The sequence below is a fragment of the Agelaius phoeniceus genome, chromosome 9 (assembly GCF_051311805.1).
Source record: "Agelaius phoeniceus isolate bAgePho1 chromosome 9, bAgePho1.hap1, whole genome shotgun sequence".
NCBI classification, from domain to species: domain Eukaryota; kingdom Metazoa; phylum Chordata; class Aves; order Passeriformes; family Icteridae; genus Agelaius; species Agelaius phoeniceus.
Genome location: NC_135273.1, coordinates 27,488,488 through 27,505,920, shown reverse-complemented (window position 1 = coordinate 27,505,920; position 17,433 = coordinate 27,488,488). Strand labels below are relative to the sequence as shown.

Sequence of the window (17,433 nt, the reverse complement as noted above, 5' to 3'; positions counted from 1 at the left end):
AAGATACACTTTTTGGAGATGTTTTCTTACTTGTAAAAGCCTTGTGGAGCTGTAGATACACAGACTAAAAATATGCTGCCAGTATTGGTTTATTTTACTCTGTTGCTGCTCTATGTCCAAGACTTCTGGATGAATAATAAGTGACAGACTAAACTTGACACCAGGTGCTTTGAGGTAATTGCTGATCAATTAACTGAGCTCCAGGCACCTGGATCATCAGATGTGATCAAAGTATTTTTCAAAAGAAAAACATGTTCCTGTCATTTCAAAAAAAAAAAAAAAGGATATTTTTTTGTAGTGACCCTGAGATTTTTGCTCAATGCAGCATAATATTCTAGGTGATGGCTGCCATAAAGATAAAGTGCACCAGAGATGATGAGACATTTTAAGCTGCTCTGCCTAAATGAAGTCTTAAAAATGCATACATAAAATGTATAGTACAAGTCCTAAATTTCTATCTTTAAACGCCTTGAGGCTAATTTATTTTCTTTTAAACTTTTTTTTCCCCAAAAGTTAAGAATTCATTACATCTGCAGAATTAAATATAAGTGCAGTTCCTAACAAGAACTGTTTCCTCTACACAATTATGTGAGAGGGAAATATGTGCTTTATGCACTGGGAAAACAGTAAACCCAGTAAACTTCAAAGTAAAAACAGATGTATCTAAACTGATTTGACAAGCTTATACCAGCATTGTAAGCCTAAGAAACACCTATGAGCTGAAACCTAGAACAAAAAATCCTATCTGAAAGGAGATTTATTGGATAAAGTTATACCCAGTTGAAAGCAATGAGTTGAAAGAGAATTCTGCCTACTGTGAACTGCAGAAAAGTGCAGAATTTTGAGACCTAAAATTGCTGAGAACTCCTCCCTCCAAGGCAGAATTTTCAGGGTCAATGAGGACAAATATGAAAATGGTGTTTGTTGTTATCACATCAGTCCACCCACAGAGAGATGAACTTGGAAGCCAAGCAAGCATCACCAGATCAGATTGTCATTTCTAGCTGTCCCCCAAGAGAAAAGAGTCTGAAAGCTGAATCAAGGTTGAAGAGGTACTGCAGTGGTACAGACAATGAGCAGATGCTCTACATGAGCAGATCTTACCATTCAGAGCCTCAGTCCTGATCTGAGTCCTGATTGATTCTTATATTGATTTATGAATCTGCAGGACAAAGGATTTGAGCCTCCATCCATTGTTCACAAATGAACAATCTTTGGAGCTCCCATTTTAAATAAAATTTATGAGTGGGTAGGGTAAAGCTTTGCTTCAGACATCAGAAACTGAGTTCAAACTTTCACAAAAAGACATTCTCTAGAGCTGGTCTACCAAAGTTGAACAGTTTAACTGGTTGAAGAGCTGAAAAAAAAAAAAAACCAAAAAATTCCCTCTGCTATGGTTATAAAGTACCACTAGGGGATGATAGTCTCATTGACTCAGAGACTTGTATGAAGAGCTTCACTGTGCTGCTAAATGCAAGATAAAAAAGCACAAGCCCACTTAAAATGGAAGAGAATAGCAATTAGTGTCTCTAAACACTAGTGCAACTGGTATTTCATGAGCCTTCAGCTGTGCAAGAAAGGGCTGAACAATGAGGTAACGTTAGAATTGACCTATCTTTAGCACCTCCAAGTCTAAAAAGTAAATATACTATAAAAAAAAACCCACCAAAACCAAGCATTATGACATAATTTGGTAGAGTTTCAATGTTTGTTCCAGGAAAATGTTGGAATGTTATTAGTGTGTGTTAAACTGGACATACAAAAACTAAAAGATGGGCAACTTTAAAGATTAATCTTAGTGGGGCCAATAAAACTGTTCAAGTAATTCTTAGAATGGCCATACACTTAGTACAGAGAATTAAAATGAAAACAAGTTTATCTCCACTTATTATAACCTTAGACTTCAAAAGAACTGGGTCCATGATTTTCTTTTGGGCATCTCGGATTTTCTTTGAAATGATGAATAATTAAACTGAGCTTTTAAATCAATCCTTAAATTGTCAGCTTCTCTATAGTGATGTGATCAAATTCTGCATTGTTCCATTTCACTGCAAGTCACTTGAAATGCTCTTAATTCTGTCTCAGTGTAGTGATGATGTGCAGAGCAACAGGTTTCTTCATCAAATACTCTAAGCAAAATTTTAACTTTAGCAACAGAGGTAGTCCAGTAGAGATCAGCAGCAGTACTTGCATGCTTAGGTTATACTTTTCTGGGTCAAGTCTATAACCAGCAAATATATATTGCTTTATAATTCATATAAAATTCATTTTATCTGATGTCCAGGAAAAATACCATCCACTCTAAACAAAAGCCTCAACAGAAAAAGCCTTTACAAGGGGATCTGTAAGTATTGATAGATTAAACTACACAGAATCAGTGGAGTTACAGCCCTTCACACCAGGACTGAACCTTTCCAAACCACAGCAGGAGACAAAGTGCAGACAGTCAGGGCCGTGTCTGCTCTTGTCCCCACCAGTGGGGCAGGAGCAGCTGCTACACAGCATTTCAAAGAAGCAGGGACTTTCCTCCAGTGGCAAAACCAATCAATTGACATGTGTCACAGAACATGTTGCCATGTCAACCCCCTACTCTTCCTATAGTTAAAACAAATAGTGATTGAACTCCTCAGCAGGTAATGGCACTGCAGCAGCTTTTTTCATGCTTATAATGGTCACTGCTGCCAGTGTGGTGCTATCTCTGAGGTTCTGATTGGATTGGGACTTACTGCCCTAAATTAGGTGCAACCAAAAGTAAAATGTAACATTCAGCTCTAGGGAGAGGATGCTAAAGCCAGCTTTATTTCTGCCCCAGGAGGAAGGGGTTTGCTACACATCCTGCATGCCATGTGTGATGGCAACAGTTCTGTCACCCACCCAGTGCAGCATCAGGAGCCCTTCTACTGCCCTTAAAGAAACTTCTTTTGTAGGGCTTCCTAGCAGAATCAATAGATAGAGCAGTACTGCTGGGATCAGTGAAACCAGTCATGCACAAGAAGCACATGCTCAAGGGTCCCAAGACTGGAGACAAAAATACAAACAGTAAGAAAAATGAAAAACAAAATAGCCAAATAATACGTACACAAAGCACAACAGTACTCAACTCATACAGCCTTCAAACTGATTTAATTGCTTTCAGAAGCCTCTGTTCCTACATGCAAAGGGAAAGACAAGTGAACTAAACTGTTTTCTTAAATCCTGACATAGCACTGTCTTCCCTGCAGATTGAGTGTTTCACTGGGGCTCTATTCCTGCTGAGCTACTGCATGATCAAGTTTGAAAAGAAGGGAACAAACAGAAGGTAAACCCATTGAAATGCAAAGACAGTCAAGCCACTAACAAATGATACACTGTCATGTTTATGATTTTAGTAGTAATTAATTACTAGCTACACACATTGTATTGGTAAAACATTTGAAGGCTATGTGAACTTTCTAAGAGTCTGAGATGCAGCAGAAATACATTCTATTACCAGTACTTGATCTTCCACCTTTGCTTTACCAATCTCAGAACAATCTGCAGCACTTTAACTGAAGTCAAGTGTGGACGATGCAGGACAAAACCCCTGAAAGTAGTCTGTGTCCCATTGCTCACAGAAGTTCTTAGTGTCTCCCAGCAGTTTATTTAGGAAACAGGCCAATTTTCAAAATTTTAACACTATTTCTGGCTATAAGACTCAAATTTGGATCCAAAAATCAAACTGGATTCTCATCATAATCAGTAAAACAGGTTCTTCTGTAAACAAAATTATACCTCTGGGTATTCCTATCCATTGCTATTTCTAAATTATGCCCTCAGGACCACCTCAACTACTCCAATCATCTGCAGTGATCTGTGTGAGTGTGACTTGACTTGTCACTGGATCCTAAAAGTCCATTTTGCCTAGAGCTGATGCTGGCTCTGCTCCAGCACTGCACATAAAGAAATCTGTTAAACAGATAGAAATAAGCTAAACATCTCCTGATTGCCAGTCCAGTGTTTCTAACCATACTTCCAACCCTTCTCCTCTCCAAACCTCCTCCAGGCAATGAAAGCATATCACTTAGATTGCTGATTTTTTTTCATTAACTTATTTATAATTTACTTTTCTTTTTGGATGTCCCGTGTTTTCTGAATTGTTAGCACATTGTAAAAAAAACCATGATAGTCCTTACAGTAGAAGTTATGATTGTCTTGCTTGAAATGTTTTCAAAACCACAAAATTCTGTAACAAACTATTGCACTAATAGTGATAACAATGGAAATTAGTTTCTGAGCATTTGCATCTCAAAGCTGGATCCACTGGGGCCCCATAGTTTGTGATCCCTGGATGAAGTTTCTCACAGCTGAGGATTTATGATTGCATATGAATTCACCTGATGTCTAACTAAAGGAGTGAAGTCAGAGGGCAGTCTTTCCTTTACATTTACAAGGGCTGTTTACAGAACCTTCTTCACTACGTCCTTTTCCCATATTTTTAAAAATTTAATAACCTTGAGATATTCCCCAGTTTGCCCACCATGTTTGCAGTCTAACAATGAAAAGTATCAGACTGACAAAGAGACACTCAGAGCATCTAACACATTGGAGTTTCTTTTAAGATGCAGGCCCAGGGTTTCAAAGTCTGGAGCTTTAATTTGTATGCTCAGATCCACATTTAAACTGCTACATGACTGGGCAGATTTTCAGAACAGATCAAGGAAAGATTTGGCACAACAGCACATCTGTGCAACATTGGCAGATTCAGTTTAAAGTCTGAAAGGGGATTCAGAGCAGCTATGAGCAGTTGCTGTTCACCCTGCAAATCCAGAATAATCAGTCCTACTAAAAAATCTGGGTAATCCTAGATCCTTGATCCACACTCCATATTCCATCCAAAAGTGAGAAGGAAATAAAAATGCAAAGAAAATGTAAAAACATGCCAAGAGCATCTTTGGAGGAAAAAATACTCCTGTTTGGACTTCCTTTGAGTATTTCCTTGCTTTACTTTTAAATCACTTTGCCATTATGGCCTTCTTTGAGTAGCTCAAAGGGTTAACATGTTAATTAAAGGAAGGTATTCTACTCCTTAAATTATTAATTAAAATAAAAATGCAGCTGGTGTTCAACAGCACCTCGGTCCCAACAGCAGATTTTAGTCACTTCACCTAAATCAAACATATCATAAAGTCGGCATGAAAATCATATTGTCTGAATCAAACACATCTGGCAACTGACACATGCTTTTACCTATAATGAAAATAACAAACTACCTATTACAAATGCAGATGCACTTTAAATTGTTTCCTATGCTGATGTCCTCTACAGCTCGCATTTAGAAGCTAAAAATCCTAATGAAGATTAATGATTAAGATCAAGAGGGAAGAAATTGCTTTCTTCCTTTTCCATTTCTGTTCTAAGTACTGATAATGCTGCTGTTCTGTTTTGTGCTCAGATGACAAAGAGCAGCTTTTTAATTAAATTGAGTGGGCAACAGATAAGCTTGGCTTCTTGGTGCTGGCTTATGAAGCCTTTACTTGGGGTTAGTGGTACTTTGTACAATGACTGTTAGGATATCATTAAAGTCTATGAAATCCCAGTGTGGAGCAAGGCCCTATACAACTCTTTATTGAGTTTTGATTTATCAGGAGTCCTGCATGTCAGCAGTCTCATAGCTAGGGTGGAGGGGCTGGATGAATTCCGATCTGCCAAAGGTACAATGTGATGCTGGAAAACAGCTTCACACCCTCCCCTTACCACAGGGAGCAGAGCAGAAGCTATCACTGTTGGCAGAAGGAAGAGAAGAAAACAGAGGGACTCTGAAGAGGCACCTTGATTGCTAGAGCATGTGCTGCATTCTCCTGGGAAATCAAAACATAGGGCTCTTTATTAATACTGAAAGCACATATAGCATTCATCAGTTATTATTGATGTCTAAAGTGCATGCACTACATATGCATATTTCAAAGCCTGCAGGCCCACATGCCTGTTTCTCAGAGGACCCAGACTGAGCACACAGTGTATGGTGCACTCCCCATCTCATCCTGATGTACAGGAAGGCAACCAGGGAGAGAGACCTCACCCTTTGTCCTCTCCTTCTCCTCACCCTGAACACATGTCTCTCTGAATACTGAACCTCATATTAGAAAGCACCAAAAAAGCACATCAAAACCAACTGGCTGCTCATTATATTGAGATTAATTAGTTTATTGGGCAGCCTAATTACATACCTTGAAATATGAGCTTGGAAATTGCATTATTGCCATATGTAAGAAACACAGTGTTTAACATCCACCCCATTCTGACTGATGGTTTTCTATTTTCTAGATAGACATGACTATTCATAAATCAATTAAATTAAATCAGTGGCGCATTCTCTCAGGCTGGTTTTAATGGTTTAGAAGGCAAACAACTTCAATGCCTGTGATTACATTTCTTTTAAAGCAACAAACTTTGTCAGCTGTATCAAAACAGCTTTTCTGAGGCAGCGCCATTCTCTGCCTCATCTCCAGATGAGTCTGGAAACACTCCTGTATTATACTACAAAGGAGCACACGTGCAGAAGAAGAGAACATTGCTCAGCAAGGCAGATGAGTCCAGGAAATGGAAAGAAAACATGCAACCCTTCTCTTAGCAACACAGTACTATTCCAAAAAAGTTTTTTTCTCTCCAGAAAATATTTTGCAAAGTAAGAACTGAGAGTCTAGCACTCATGGTAATAAACAGTACTATCTTACTTCCCAAGGAAAATAAGTTCCTTTCTCCCCTAAACAACCATGACATGCATTGATTAAAAATATTTTGCTGGGTTTTTTTTTTGTTTGGTTTGTGGGTTTGTTTGGCTTGGGTTTGTTTTTATATCATCAGGAATAGTTTCTAAATCTCTTTATAAAGATACTCAATTTTTAAATCCTTTCTTTAAATGGCAAGTTTACAGATTTCCCCTTCATGGCAAGATGGTCGATAAATATTTTAGAATGTATTGGAATAACTTTTTTTTCTCAGTAGATGAAATATCATCCTATACATCAGTGAAGGTGCTAAGAGTGTCTGGTGTGAGAATGAATGCTCTTCTATCTTGGTCTCATTTATGAGGGGAGTGGCTATTTTAGATCTGATAGATTTAAATGGAAATGTCAAAGAGAAAAGCATCCAGATTAAAAGTATTTCCAAGATGTTGGAGTTTAATATCCTGAGGCAGAAGAAAAACCCAAACAAGATTAACAATGTAAAAATACTACATTTCAAAAGATCAGACTCAACAAACATCAAGAACTAGAGAAGAAAATCTCTTGGGGTATTGCTTTAAAGGATAAAGGATACAGAAGGGCTGGCAATTCCTGAAAGATACCATATCAAAGACACATATACAAACTACCATAACATGAGGAAATATTACAGAAATTATAAGAAACTGCAAGAGCTTCTGCAAGAGCTCTTTCAGGACCTAGAAAACCAAAACCATTCTCTTTAAATTTTAAAGAGTAGTGCAGCCATTGGACTAGCTAACCATACATACTATAAATGTATGGGAATTGTGCAAATGCACAAGATAAAAAGAATCAAGAAGCAAGCATAAATCCTCCTCACAGCACCAATAAATTTAGTTTGCATGATTTGTCACTGCAGAAAACTACTTGTGTCAGCCCCTGACTGAAGCTCCAGTGTCCAGAGCAGAAGATGGGAAAATTACCTTTGCTGTTAGATGGGTGAGACAATCTAACACTGAACAATCATGGCACAAACATGACAGAACCACTGATCATATGGGAATGTTGGTGAGGAACTGTGCAAGGTGAGAAGACAGGTTTTTTACATGAACAAATGAAGCAGTTCTCAAAATATTTCAAGAGATTAGCAGAGTTGGAAGCCTATGCATTCCCTGTCTGAAGTGACAGTAATTAAAAAAAAACAGGTACAACTTCTCCTTTTTATAAGTGAGAACAGTGACCTTCCATTTAATCTCATGGTTTTGCAGGAATCAACTTACTGTGATTAAGTGTTTACTAACTATTGGTAGTTTTGTGAATACAATTTATTTGTTCTGGCTTCAGGAATGCTCTCAGAGAGACCTTCTGGCAATTTGGAAAGCCATGCAGTAATATTTACTGTACTACCCTCTAACAGAACCTGCATGGCTTTTATAATAGGGCCCACTTTTACACTGATGGCTCTGACCAGTACAGATAAATTATACAAAATACACGTAATTTTACAGGGTTTTTGGTTTGGTTTGGTTTGCAGGCAGCTGCTTCACTTCACAATGTCATTAAGATATCTGCCTGAAAACGTGGAAAAATCCCCCCACTGGCCAACCTCTTTAATGGCTGAGACACAGAATTATTTCCAAAAGAGAATTCTCTATGGAGTTTTTCTTCTTCCTCTGTTTTTGCCTTTAGAGATGATGGATTGAGCTGTTAGGAGTTGTCTGAAGCTTTAAGGCCCTTTCTGTTTGATTTGCTATAGTAATAATTATTTTGCTTTTTTAATATCCTGCTATATTAGATGCTATTATCAGTTCATATAAGACATTAAATCAGCTTCTTTAGAGGAAAATAATAGAAATCTGAGTATCCTATTGAGCAAAAATCTTCTATTACTGTGTTATGTATTGTTTATCCCTTAGGAGTAACACAGAAAATACAACCTGACAAAATAAGTCATAGGTGCTATCCATGTAATAAAAAGAAACCTCATCCTACAACAAGGAAGGTGAAGTCAGGGGCCAGTGGGATTGAATGCATGCAGAAAGCAAACAGCTCCTCTGTGGACAGCAGGGGAATAACCTATATTTATGTGAGACAATCTGACCCAAAAGGTGACTCTGTCCGAGCCAAGGAGTACCAAATATCAGATTTAAACCAATCCTTGCTCATTTTGATGGGCTGTCCTGAGGGCTGCTACTCTTGTGAGATTTTTCTCCTTTCAAAGCAAAAGAAAAAAAAATAAAGATTTTATTACCTGCACAGATGGTAGATTTTGCTAATGTTATATCCAAACCATTTTCTTCTCTAAACTGTGCATGCATCTGAATTTTAATGCCTCAACCCACCTCAGTCACAGAACTTCTCAGTAACCAGAACAAATGAAGAGATGCTATGATACAGGTCTCTCAAAAGTCAAGCTGGAGAGGTGTGGAATCACAAATCTCTTGGTTTGCCATTGATCTCCAATCTACACCACGTTTTTTAATGGCAGCTGGGAGAGATGGAATGCAAGCTTGATTTTCAGCTGTGCATTCTCATTTTTCTCAGAAAAATGTCCCTGGGAAATATTTGCACTTAGATGCTTGCCTGCTTGTTCAATTAGAGGAGTAATTTGGATCCATTTTAAACCATGTTTGAGTGGCATATGCCAACATTCAGAAAGCTTTTCAAAAGGCTCCAGACTCTGTGGCTTTCCAGGCAGCACCCACTGGGCAGCACCATCAATAGGAGTGAAATGAAAAGACAAACAATGGGAGCTGGAGCACTGGCAGCAGCCCAGTGCCTTGTCCTGTGCACAGCCTGAAGGCAAATGCTGGCAAGCTCTGCCCCTGAGCACTGCAGCCCTGCTGCACAGAGCTTTTCCCAGGAAATTTCACTCCTGTGCTCCAGAGAGGGAATGTTCTGGAAAGGAAAATAAGTTTTGAGTTCTTGCATCTTTCTTATATACTTTTTTAGCCTTTGTTTTTATGGAAGGACTTAATCTAGTTATTTAATGATTGAAGCTTTTGCTCACAGGCCTTTAATGATAATCACAATAATTATTTTTTATCACTCTCATCCCTACATACCTCCTGCCAACATGCCTGAGGTGCTGCACAGACATGGCAAAACACAGTACAAATTAAACATAACAAAAGAAAATCCAATGGAATATTTAAAAAGACACATCTGATATTAACAAGAGAAAGGCTGTATTCAAACATGAAGAATTTCAAGACAAACTTGCTGCGAATACAGAGGGATTCTGGTGAGGTTCTTGCCACCAACCCTATCAAATCCACTTAACTACAGTGGATGAAATGTTTGTTCATTTTCCTCCGGCTGGCATCTTCCAAGTACTTTTCTCATTTTATTATAAAATATTTTGAGATTGCTTCTGCTTTGTATGCAACCCAGAAAATATATCCTTTTTTGATACCTGCAGTGCTACGATAATATGGTCATTTATGGCCATCTTCTTTAAAAAAGCTAAACCGACAATATGCCATTTAAGAAAATATTACTACTGTGTTATACAGAAAGAGAACCAAGACAGGGAGGAGGCTAAGCTTGCCAAGATCAAACAAAGCTTATGGTAGAAAAAGAATTTGCACCCAAGTCTTCCTAGTGCCGGCCTATCACCCCAACTAAGCTGCTCTAAGTCTTCAGCTGTCATCAAAACACAAGAAATAGGGGAATTAAAATACAGAAAAGTAAATCTGAAATCATGAAACAACAGCTGAGATCTTAAAGCAGAGAAATTATGCATTTGTATGCAGTTCATGAATGCATATAGTACAGATGCCTCTCAAGGCATCCATAGCATGTACAAATTTAAGGATCAATTTGATAAAAAATTTAAACTCTTTTGCATTTGAAAATAGAATACCTTTTTCATGTCCTATTTTTCTTGCATGATTCTTAGCCTCTTGTCAGACAAGCTCTCCTAAACCTGAATTTCAGAATATCTGTGCAGCTATTGAACTGCATGTAGTCTGCTTGTTAACAAGAAATGAAGCTGGAATGTAAGTCACTGCTAATTAAACTCATAATTACAAATGGAAGGTCAGACAGCAGATCCAAAAGCTGTTTGAAAATGTAATAAGACAAAAGAAAGAACAAACTCGCATGTAATAATTCTGCCTTACTTGGTAGACTGACCCATTAGAAGACTCCTCAGCTGCACACAGTTCTGCAGGCAAATATTAGAATAGTAAATGCAAATAATTTGAGTTTAAACTTAAACAAGTTTGTCAAGGATTAGTACAGGTTCTAAACATTACCTAGATTTCTTATTAAAAACAAAAATTGAGAACTGATTATTTACAAAGTTAGAACATGAATCATATTTTCCTAACCTGAGCTCCAAAATAGTTGCCACCAGTAGTTGCCTTCCCTTTTTCATACTGAACTAGATAACATATCTCTCCTCTGCCCCTAAGGGCTCAGGAAATCTGCTTGGTGTGTCACTGCCTTGTCTGTGGATGTCCATACACACAGAAATCCTGAGATAACCACAACATTGCCTTTGTTCCCTGGTTGGAAGGTGGGGCACAGAGAAGATGAGGAGGTAATTTGAACAAAGGGATTAAGAAGCAGCATTAAAAGATCAATGGGGAGCAGAAGCACCAACCACTAGCTACTAAAAAACTGAGGGCATCCAAGGAAGGTACACCAAATTTCCTGTCAACTTTGAGCTCCTGAGGGGATAGAGGTTGTCATGTGGGTCTCAAACTCCACGTTTGGACCCACCCCACCACCACGTGACACCAGGATGAATGATGGGCACACAGGACACATGAGGAACAAGGAAGCGCGTGCTGTCATTCCAGACCAGAAAGGCAGTACCTCTTCTTGTTAGCACACTTGAGATGAAGCCCTTGATGTTTTGAGAAAATCTAAGGAGAAGAATAGTTTTTCTTTCCAAGTTAGGCACATCTCTTACTTGGGATCTAGACACCTGGACAAAAAATCCTGTTTGGGATTTACAAAGTAACTGTCAGGAAACAAATACAGGTGGCAGATCAAAGTTGCTTTCTGCCACTCCTCCTACACTGGATATTTCACCTTTCTGTGAGCCACAGGAAGCCTCTGAAATTCACAGCAGGGTGGAATAGCCTTGTGAGACTTGCCAATGTCAGATATAAAAACCAAAAAAACAGTATTCCCTTATCAGCAGGCTTTCATCTGACACGATAATTCTAAAAGTCTGCCTTCCAACAGTTCAACTTCGCTTCAGTGAACGTCTCACCAAGCCCCTTCTAATAAATATTGTTTATGATTTCTATGACACACTTGTTTTGCAGTGAAATTGTGGAGGCAGTGATCACTGGGTTGATTGACACCTAGTTATTCAATCAAACATACTTCTATTTCACTAGTCACAGACCACACATGCCAAATTTGATACTGAAACAATTTCTATTAGGCATTTTAGAGAGGGCTTGAGAAGAAAATCAGTCTTGTAATGAAAATCTTAACTATGCTGCAGCTACTGCAGCATCATAATACTTATTTCTCTCCTGCTGGCAATTTGGAGGCAGCAGCACTGAACACCAGAGGACTTCTCTATGGAGGGAGAGATAACAGCAGACATTTACTGAAAGGATGGGGGTTGTTTTCTCTTAACAATGGAAGTGTACACAGACAGATTTGGTAGCTCTCAGCTGGTGAGCAAATATTCAGCTCTAGCTCATTGTGGCTCTTTGGGTGGGAAAAATTGATTTCACATAAGTGTTCCTTTCTGGGTTCATGAAAGACAGAATGCAGGCAAGCTGAGTGGCAGAGCTAGGCAAAAACATTCACTGCACATCATATGATGTGAAACCAGCTAGAATGGGGAGCTGAGGCACAAGGAAGGCCACGATTAATTCATGAAAGGCAGTATTTTACTTTCTCAGAGAAAAAATACTTGTTTTAAATCTGACAAATTATTTTATAAGCTGTTTTGCCTAAAGAGTGGGGACATGAAAATCATAGCTCAGAGATGGATGAAGGTTCAACACAAGTTTCCAGAGAAACAATTTCTTTACCCCACCTCCTATCACCAAGGCACTTCAGGAATGATTTGGGAACCTAAACAACAGCATCCAGGACCACTTTTGACATCAGGCAATATAAACTATCCACACTGTGGCTGACAATATCCACTAGAGATCCTTGCCTCTACAGCTAAGTAGGTGGAACACAGGCAGCTAAGCTTCTGGCAACTTAAATTTCTTTTGGCATTTACATTCTGGCACCTGAAATACACTGCTGATGCTTTCTTACTTCTACATCCTCAGCTTGTATTAGGGGATGTGATAAAGGGACCTGGGAAGCAGCAGCTATCATTAGATATAGAAAGACATTTAATTACTATTCTCCAGTTGCCATCTCTAGCAGTAGAAGGGTGCCTGAGTTCAATACTTGTGAAACAATTCTGAGCAGGTCCTTTACCCAAAAAACTTATCTCCTCAAGATTCTTAGCAATGTCCTTTCATTTTAATAAGAAGGTGATTTAAAATCCCTTGTAAATGTTGTAACAGCTCATACTCAAAGGCCTCCTCTAAAAATCCATAGTTCTGCTCTTAAACCTCCTTTTATTCAGAGATTCTTCATGTAATTACACTGCAACTTTTGTCCTCCTCTGAACTTTGCTGAGTATTGGAAAGTACTGATTAGACCAAACAGAAAATTTCTTCTGCAATGAAAGAAATAGGACCTTCAGACATTTTTAAGAATATCATTAGTCAAGCTTTCTGGATAGCTATTTGTTTCTTGCTTTTCAAGAGCAATTTATTCACTGAGCTTAGCCTTCTTTTCAGTACATCCAGGCATCATACATGGATAGTTTTATTCTACATAGTTTCTCATGGTATTTCCAGAAATAACTTGGAGTACTTATTTGTGTTACTGTTAGGACCCATTTATTATGGCCAAACTAACAGAAAGTGAATTTAAAACCAAAGCCAGTTAAGGTTTTGGCCTGGTATAACGATGATGATGATATATTCACACAAAGCATTACATTATCCACAAATGAACATTGGCAAGCTAAAAATTGGAAATTCTGTTGAACTCATGTTTAGAAGAAATGGATTTATGTTCTTCTGTGCAGAAACCACAAGTGCCAGCCTCACCTCAGTGACAATTCTGTTTCAGGAAGAGAACACAAGCATTTAGTGCCAGTCTTCCCAATGCAATCCCAAATAAGAGCAGCAGCTTAACTGTGCCACCCTATAACACCTGAAATCCTTGGCTCAGCACTTTCTAGAAGAGTCTGTGCCGCACTGCTACTGCTCCACTCCATCACTACCACATCAAACATGATATATCAGGCTCTAACCTTGTCAGCACTGAGTGTGAAATTTCAATGGCTCTCCCAGTACTTCACACCAGCGTGAAGGTGGAAATTTTGTCCACATTTTGCGAGAAAAAAAATGAAAAGCTTTGACCTTTAAATTTTCAGGAAAAAACCCTCAAGTTACACACACACACGCAACCAAACAACCAGCAGGACATGAGAGATCTCTCTTCTGGAAAAATACAGAACTAAAGTGCCATTGTCCCCTCCATCAGAACTGCTTGAGGGCTGTTGGAGTGAAGGTGAAGAGGGGGAGAGGAGAGAAAAACAGCTACTGCAAATAAGCAGAGTATTTTATTAGAGAGTTATCTCCTTCTTGCAAGAATGAGCACTGAAATGGATAATACTTTCCTGTGAAATCCAGGTTTCCAGCTTCGTGTTAAGAAGAGGCTCTTACCTTATGGGATTATCCATCCTTGATACTGTGAGAAATGCTGCTAAATTCGCTGTGTAGGAAGAGCACACAATAAGGGTGAAGAGCCACCAGCTTCCCATGACAATGCGCATCGCCACAGAATTGACAGTGGATTCACCCCCTACAAATAAACAGAGAAATGGAGGGTCTCTCAGCAGCTTCCATTTGCAATCACCCTCTGTGTGCCCATGTATGTTAAACCTTGTTGAGCTCCTCTCTGCTTCCCCTCCAGTCTGCCCTTTCACTGTGGGAAAAGTGCTGCTGCTGTTAAGGCCGATAATTCACAAGTATTTTTTCCAGTCTACCTCTTGCCCTAGACAGTGTTCTAGAAAATCATCTTTCAAAATATTTTCCTTGAGAATTATTGAGGATCAAATCTAAAGAACATGAAAAATGTTCTAAATAAAGTTGAATGGTTAAGCACAATTAATATGCAGGAATTAAATCATTGTTCAGATTATAGTAATATTCTGTTTTTAATTACCCTTTCAGAATTGGAAAAAAAGCCCCACAGACCTGCCTAATGGTTTGAGTGCTATCTTTCTGTATTTAAATCTGCAAAGACTGAAGCACTGGTGTCATTACTTGTTACCCCTTACAAGATTTCAAATCATAAGATTTCTTTCCAGCAGTCTTCAAGCACAGTTATGCTTGAGTATCATTGGAGATTAAAGCCCACCATAGAGTTTGTTCTACTTACTTCAGCATTTGTTTGTGCTGATTATATTTTACTGCACTTAAACCCATCAAGGCTGCCACCTTAATGAGATGAGGGACAAAGTTTCATAGCAATAGGTTGGATTTTCCAGCTCAAGCTTTAGAAGCTTGCAATCACAATGAAAAAAATGTAGAAAAAAATTAACAACTTTACCCATATGTCAGCATTCAATAACACCTGCCTTCCAAGAATACAACTAACATTCTAGATATGGCACAAAAACTGTGTGGGCAGATTTTATAAATGATTAGTTACAAAAATGACTTTGTTAATGGCAGCAGTCCTACTGAATTCAGTAGGATTTGTCCTATGCCTAGAGATTCCTGAGTGTAAAGTTAGTTACACACTCAGTTCAACCAACCAAGAGACAAACTATCTCACATGAGTTCAAAAACATATATATTTCTAAGTCATGCATTTTTTGTCATCAAAATGCACTTCACTGCTCCAGTGGATACAGCAGGTTGCACGAGCTGACACATTTCTATTTCCATTTATACATTAAACAATTAAAAAGGTGCTAGTTTCAGAGCTGAAAAAGTGTTGCAATTCTGCACCAAGCAGCTCTGTAGTTTATTTCCAATGTAACAATTTTCCCAAACAGTAAAACCCTGCTAGTGCTTTTTCTGGACTTACTGAGAGACAGAAAAGGCATAAAAAAAGACATAAAGCCCCAGACTTGCCTACCTTTCCCTCTTTTGCTCACCTGGGCTAATAAAACACAAACCCTGCCCGTTCTGTTGCACCCTTATCCCCCTGTGGGCAGGACCGAGCCGTGCTGCCTGCTCTGCGGCTGCTGGTCAGTACCTTGCTGCACGAAGGCTCCGTACACGACCCAGATGGCGCTGTGCAGGGTGGAGGACACGGAGGGGCTGGGCTGCGCCGCGCCCTGCGCCCGCACCGCCTGGATGCGGTTCAGCACAAAGATCAGCACGCCCACAATGGGGATGGCCGCCGCAATGCAGGCCCACACCGCAAAGTCGAAAGGAGCGAAGAGGGAGAAGATGTTGATCTTCTCCTCGGGCTTCTTGATTAAGATGCCCACGGAGTAGTCCATGTAGCGCTTGCTGAAGTCCACCACGCTCTCCCGCTCGGGCGTTATGGTGATGGCTGAGATGGCCAGGTCTGCCCTCTGCAAGACAAACGCAGCACATCACATCGCTCCCTGCCATCTGGAGTTTGGTCGGCAGGAGCTTAGGGAGAAGCTTGCTAAGAACCAAGTGACTCCATGCCTTTCCTTCTATAACTTACAACATTTAGATGCACTCATATAAATTCCCTAAAAATAAAACCAGAATCACTTTCACCATTTAAATATTAGTTAGTTGCACTGGTCCAAAGAAGAGTAATGAAACATAACCTGTCAAGGTTCTCTTGAATGAGAAGCATGACCCTAACTCCTCTCTGGAAGAAGGGTAGCTTATTTAACCTTTATCCCTCATTTGTTTTCCAAAGAAGGCCTAAAACTCCAAACCATACTAACCCAGAGCAATGTAAGCAATAAAGAAAGAAACACCATTTATTTAGCTTGTGTATTTGTTAGCAGGGTAGCAAGAGCTAATGTTTGTTTTTCCCCCTGCAGAATTGCCAACTTTCCATATTCATGAAGAGATTTCATAGGACAACTGGGGAGAAGATTTTGTTTGTTTTTTAAAATGAATAAAGTGATAGAAAAAGCTCGTAACAGGAAAAATGCACAAAGGCAACTTTGTTCCTGAAACTGCTTTGGCTTCAATATTTAAAACAAGCTGGTTTTGCATGCAGGTAATCCTTAAAGAGTATGCACACTTGATGAAGGGTAAGATAGGAGTTAATAAATAAGATTCCCAAAGCTTCTGAAGAGCTTCAATTAGATTTTCAATATTTTCTGTCTTAATAAAAAGAGGCCTCTTCAAAAAAAAAAAACCAGAATATACATTCAGTTTTCTATCTCTAATTGTGTTGGGAATGTAAAGCAAATATTAGACGATGGAGGTTCGCTTTGAAATCCTTTGGACTCGGTGGAACAAATGGTAGCAGAAATACCATTTAAAAATAGCATAATAGATATTTTATTGCTTCAAAGAAAGCAATTTCCAAAGAAATTTAACCGGAGTTCTTACCTTATTTTTAAATCCATTAAATTCAAACAGTTTATGTCAATGCAAAATAAGTTGAAAATTCTTTATGCTCCCTAGCACCAACCAAGAACATCCCATTATCACACACATGTTTGCAATAGCTTTAATTGCTTCTATTTCTTCCTAAACATCTCCTCACAGATACTGAGCCACCTATTTACAAGATAATGAGAAAGCTTTCACTTTCAGTAATA

General features: G+C 38.9%; 1 protein-coding gene across 5 annotated transcripts in view; it reads right to left on the bottom strand.

Annotated features, from left to right (window-relative positions):
- Positions 1 to 17,433, bottom strand: part of GRID1 (glutamate ionotropic receptor delta type subunit 1) — a 485,558-nt gene that overhangs the window by 33,270 nt on the left and 434,855 nt on the right. For all 5 annotated transcript variants that reach the window (XM_077183338.1, XM_077183339.1, XM_054637706.2 and 2 more), the window contains 2 exons: positions 15,927 to 16,251; positions 14,384 to 14,522 (listed from right to left, as the gene is read on the bottom strand). In XM_077183338.1, coding sequence (XP_077039453.1) covers positions 14,384 to 14,522; positions 15,927 to 16,251 — 464 coding nt within the window. The remainder of the gene's footprint in view (positions 1 to 14,383; positions 14,523 to 15,926; positions 16,252 to 17,433) is intronic.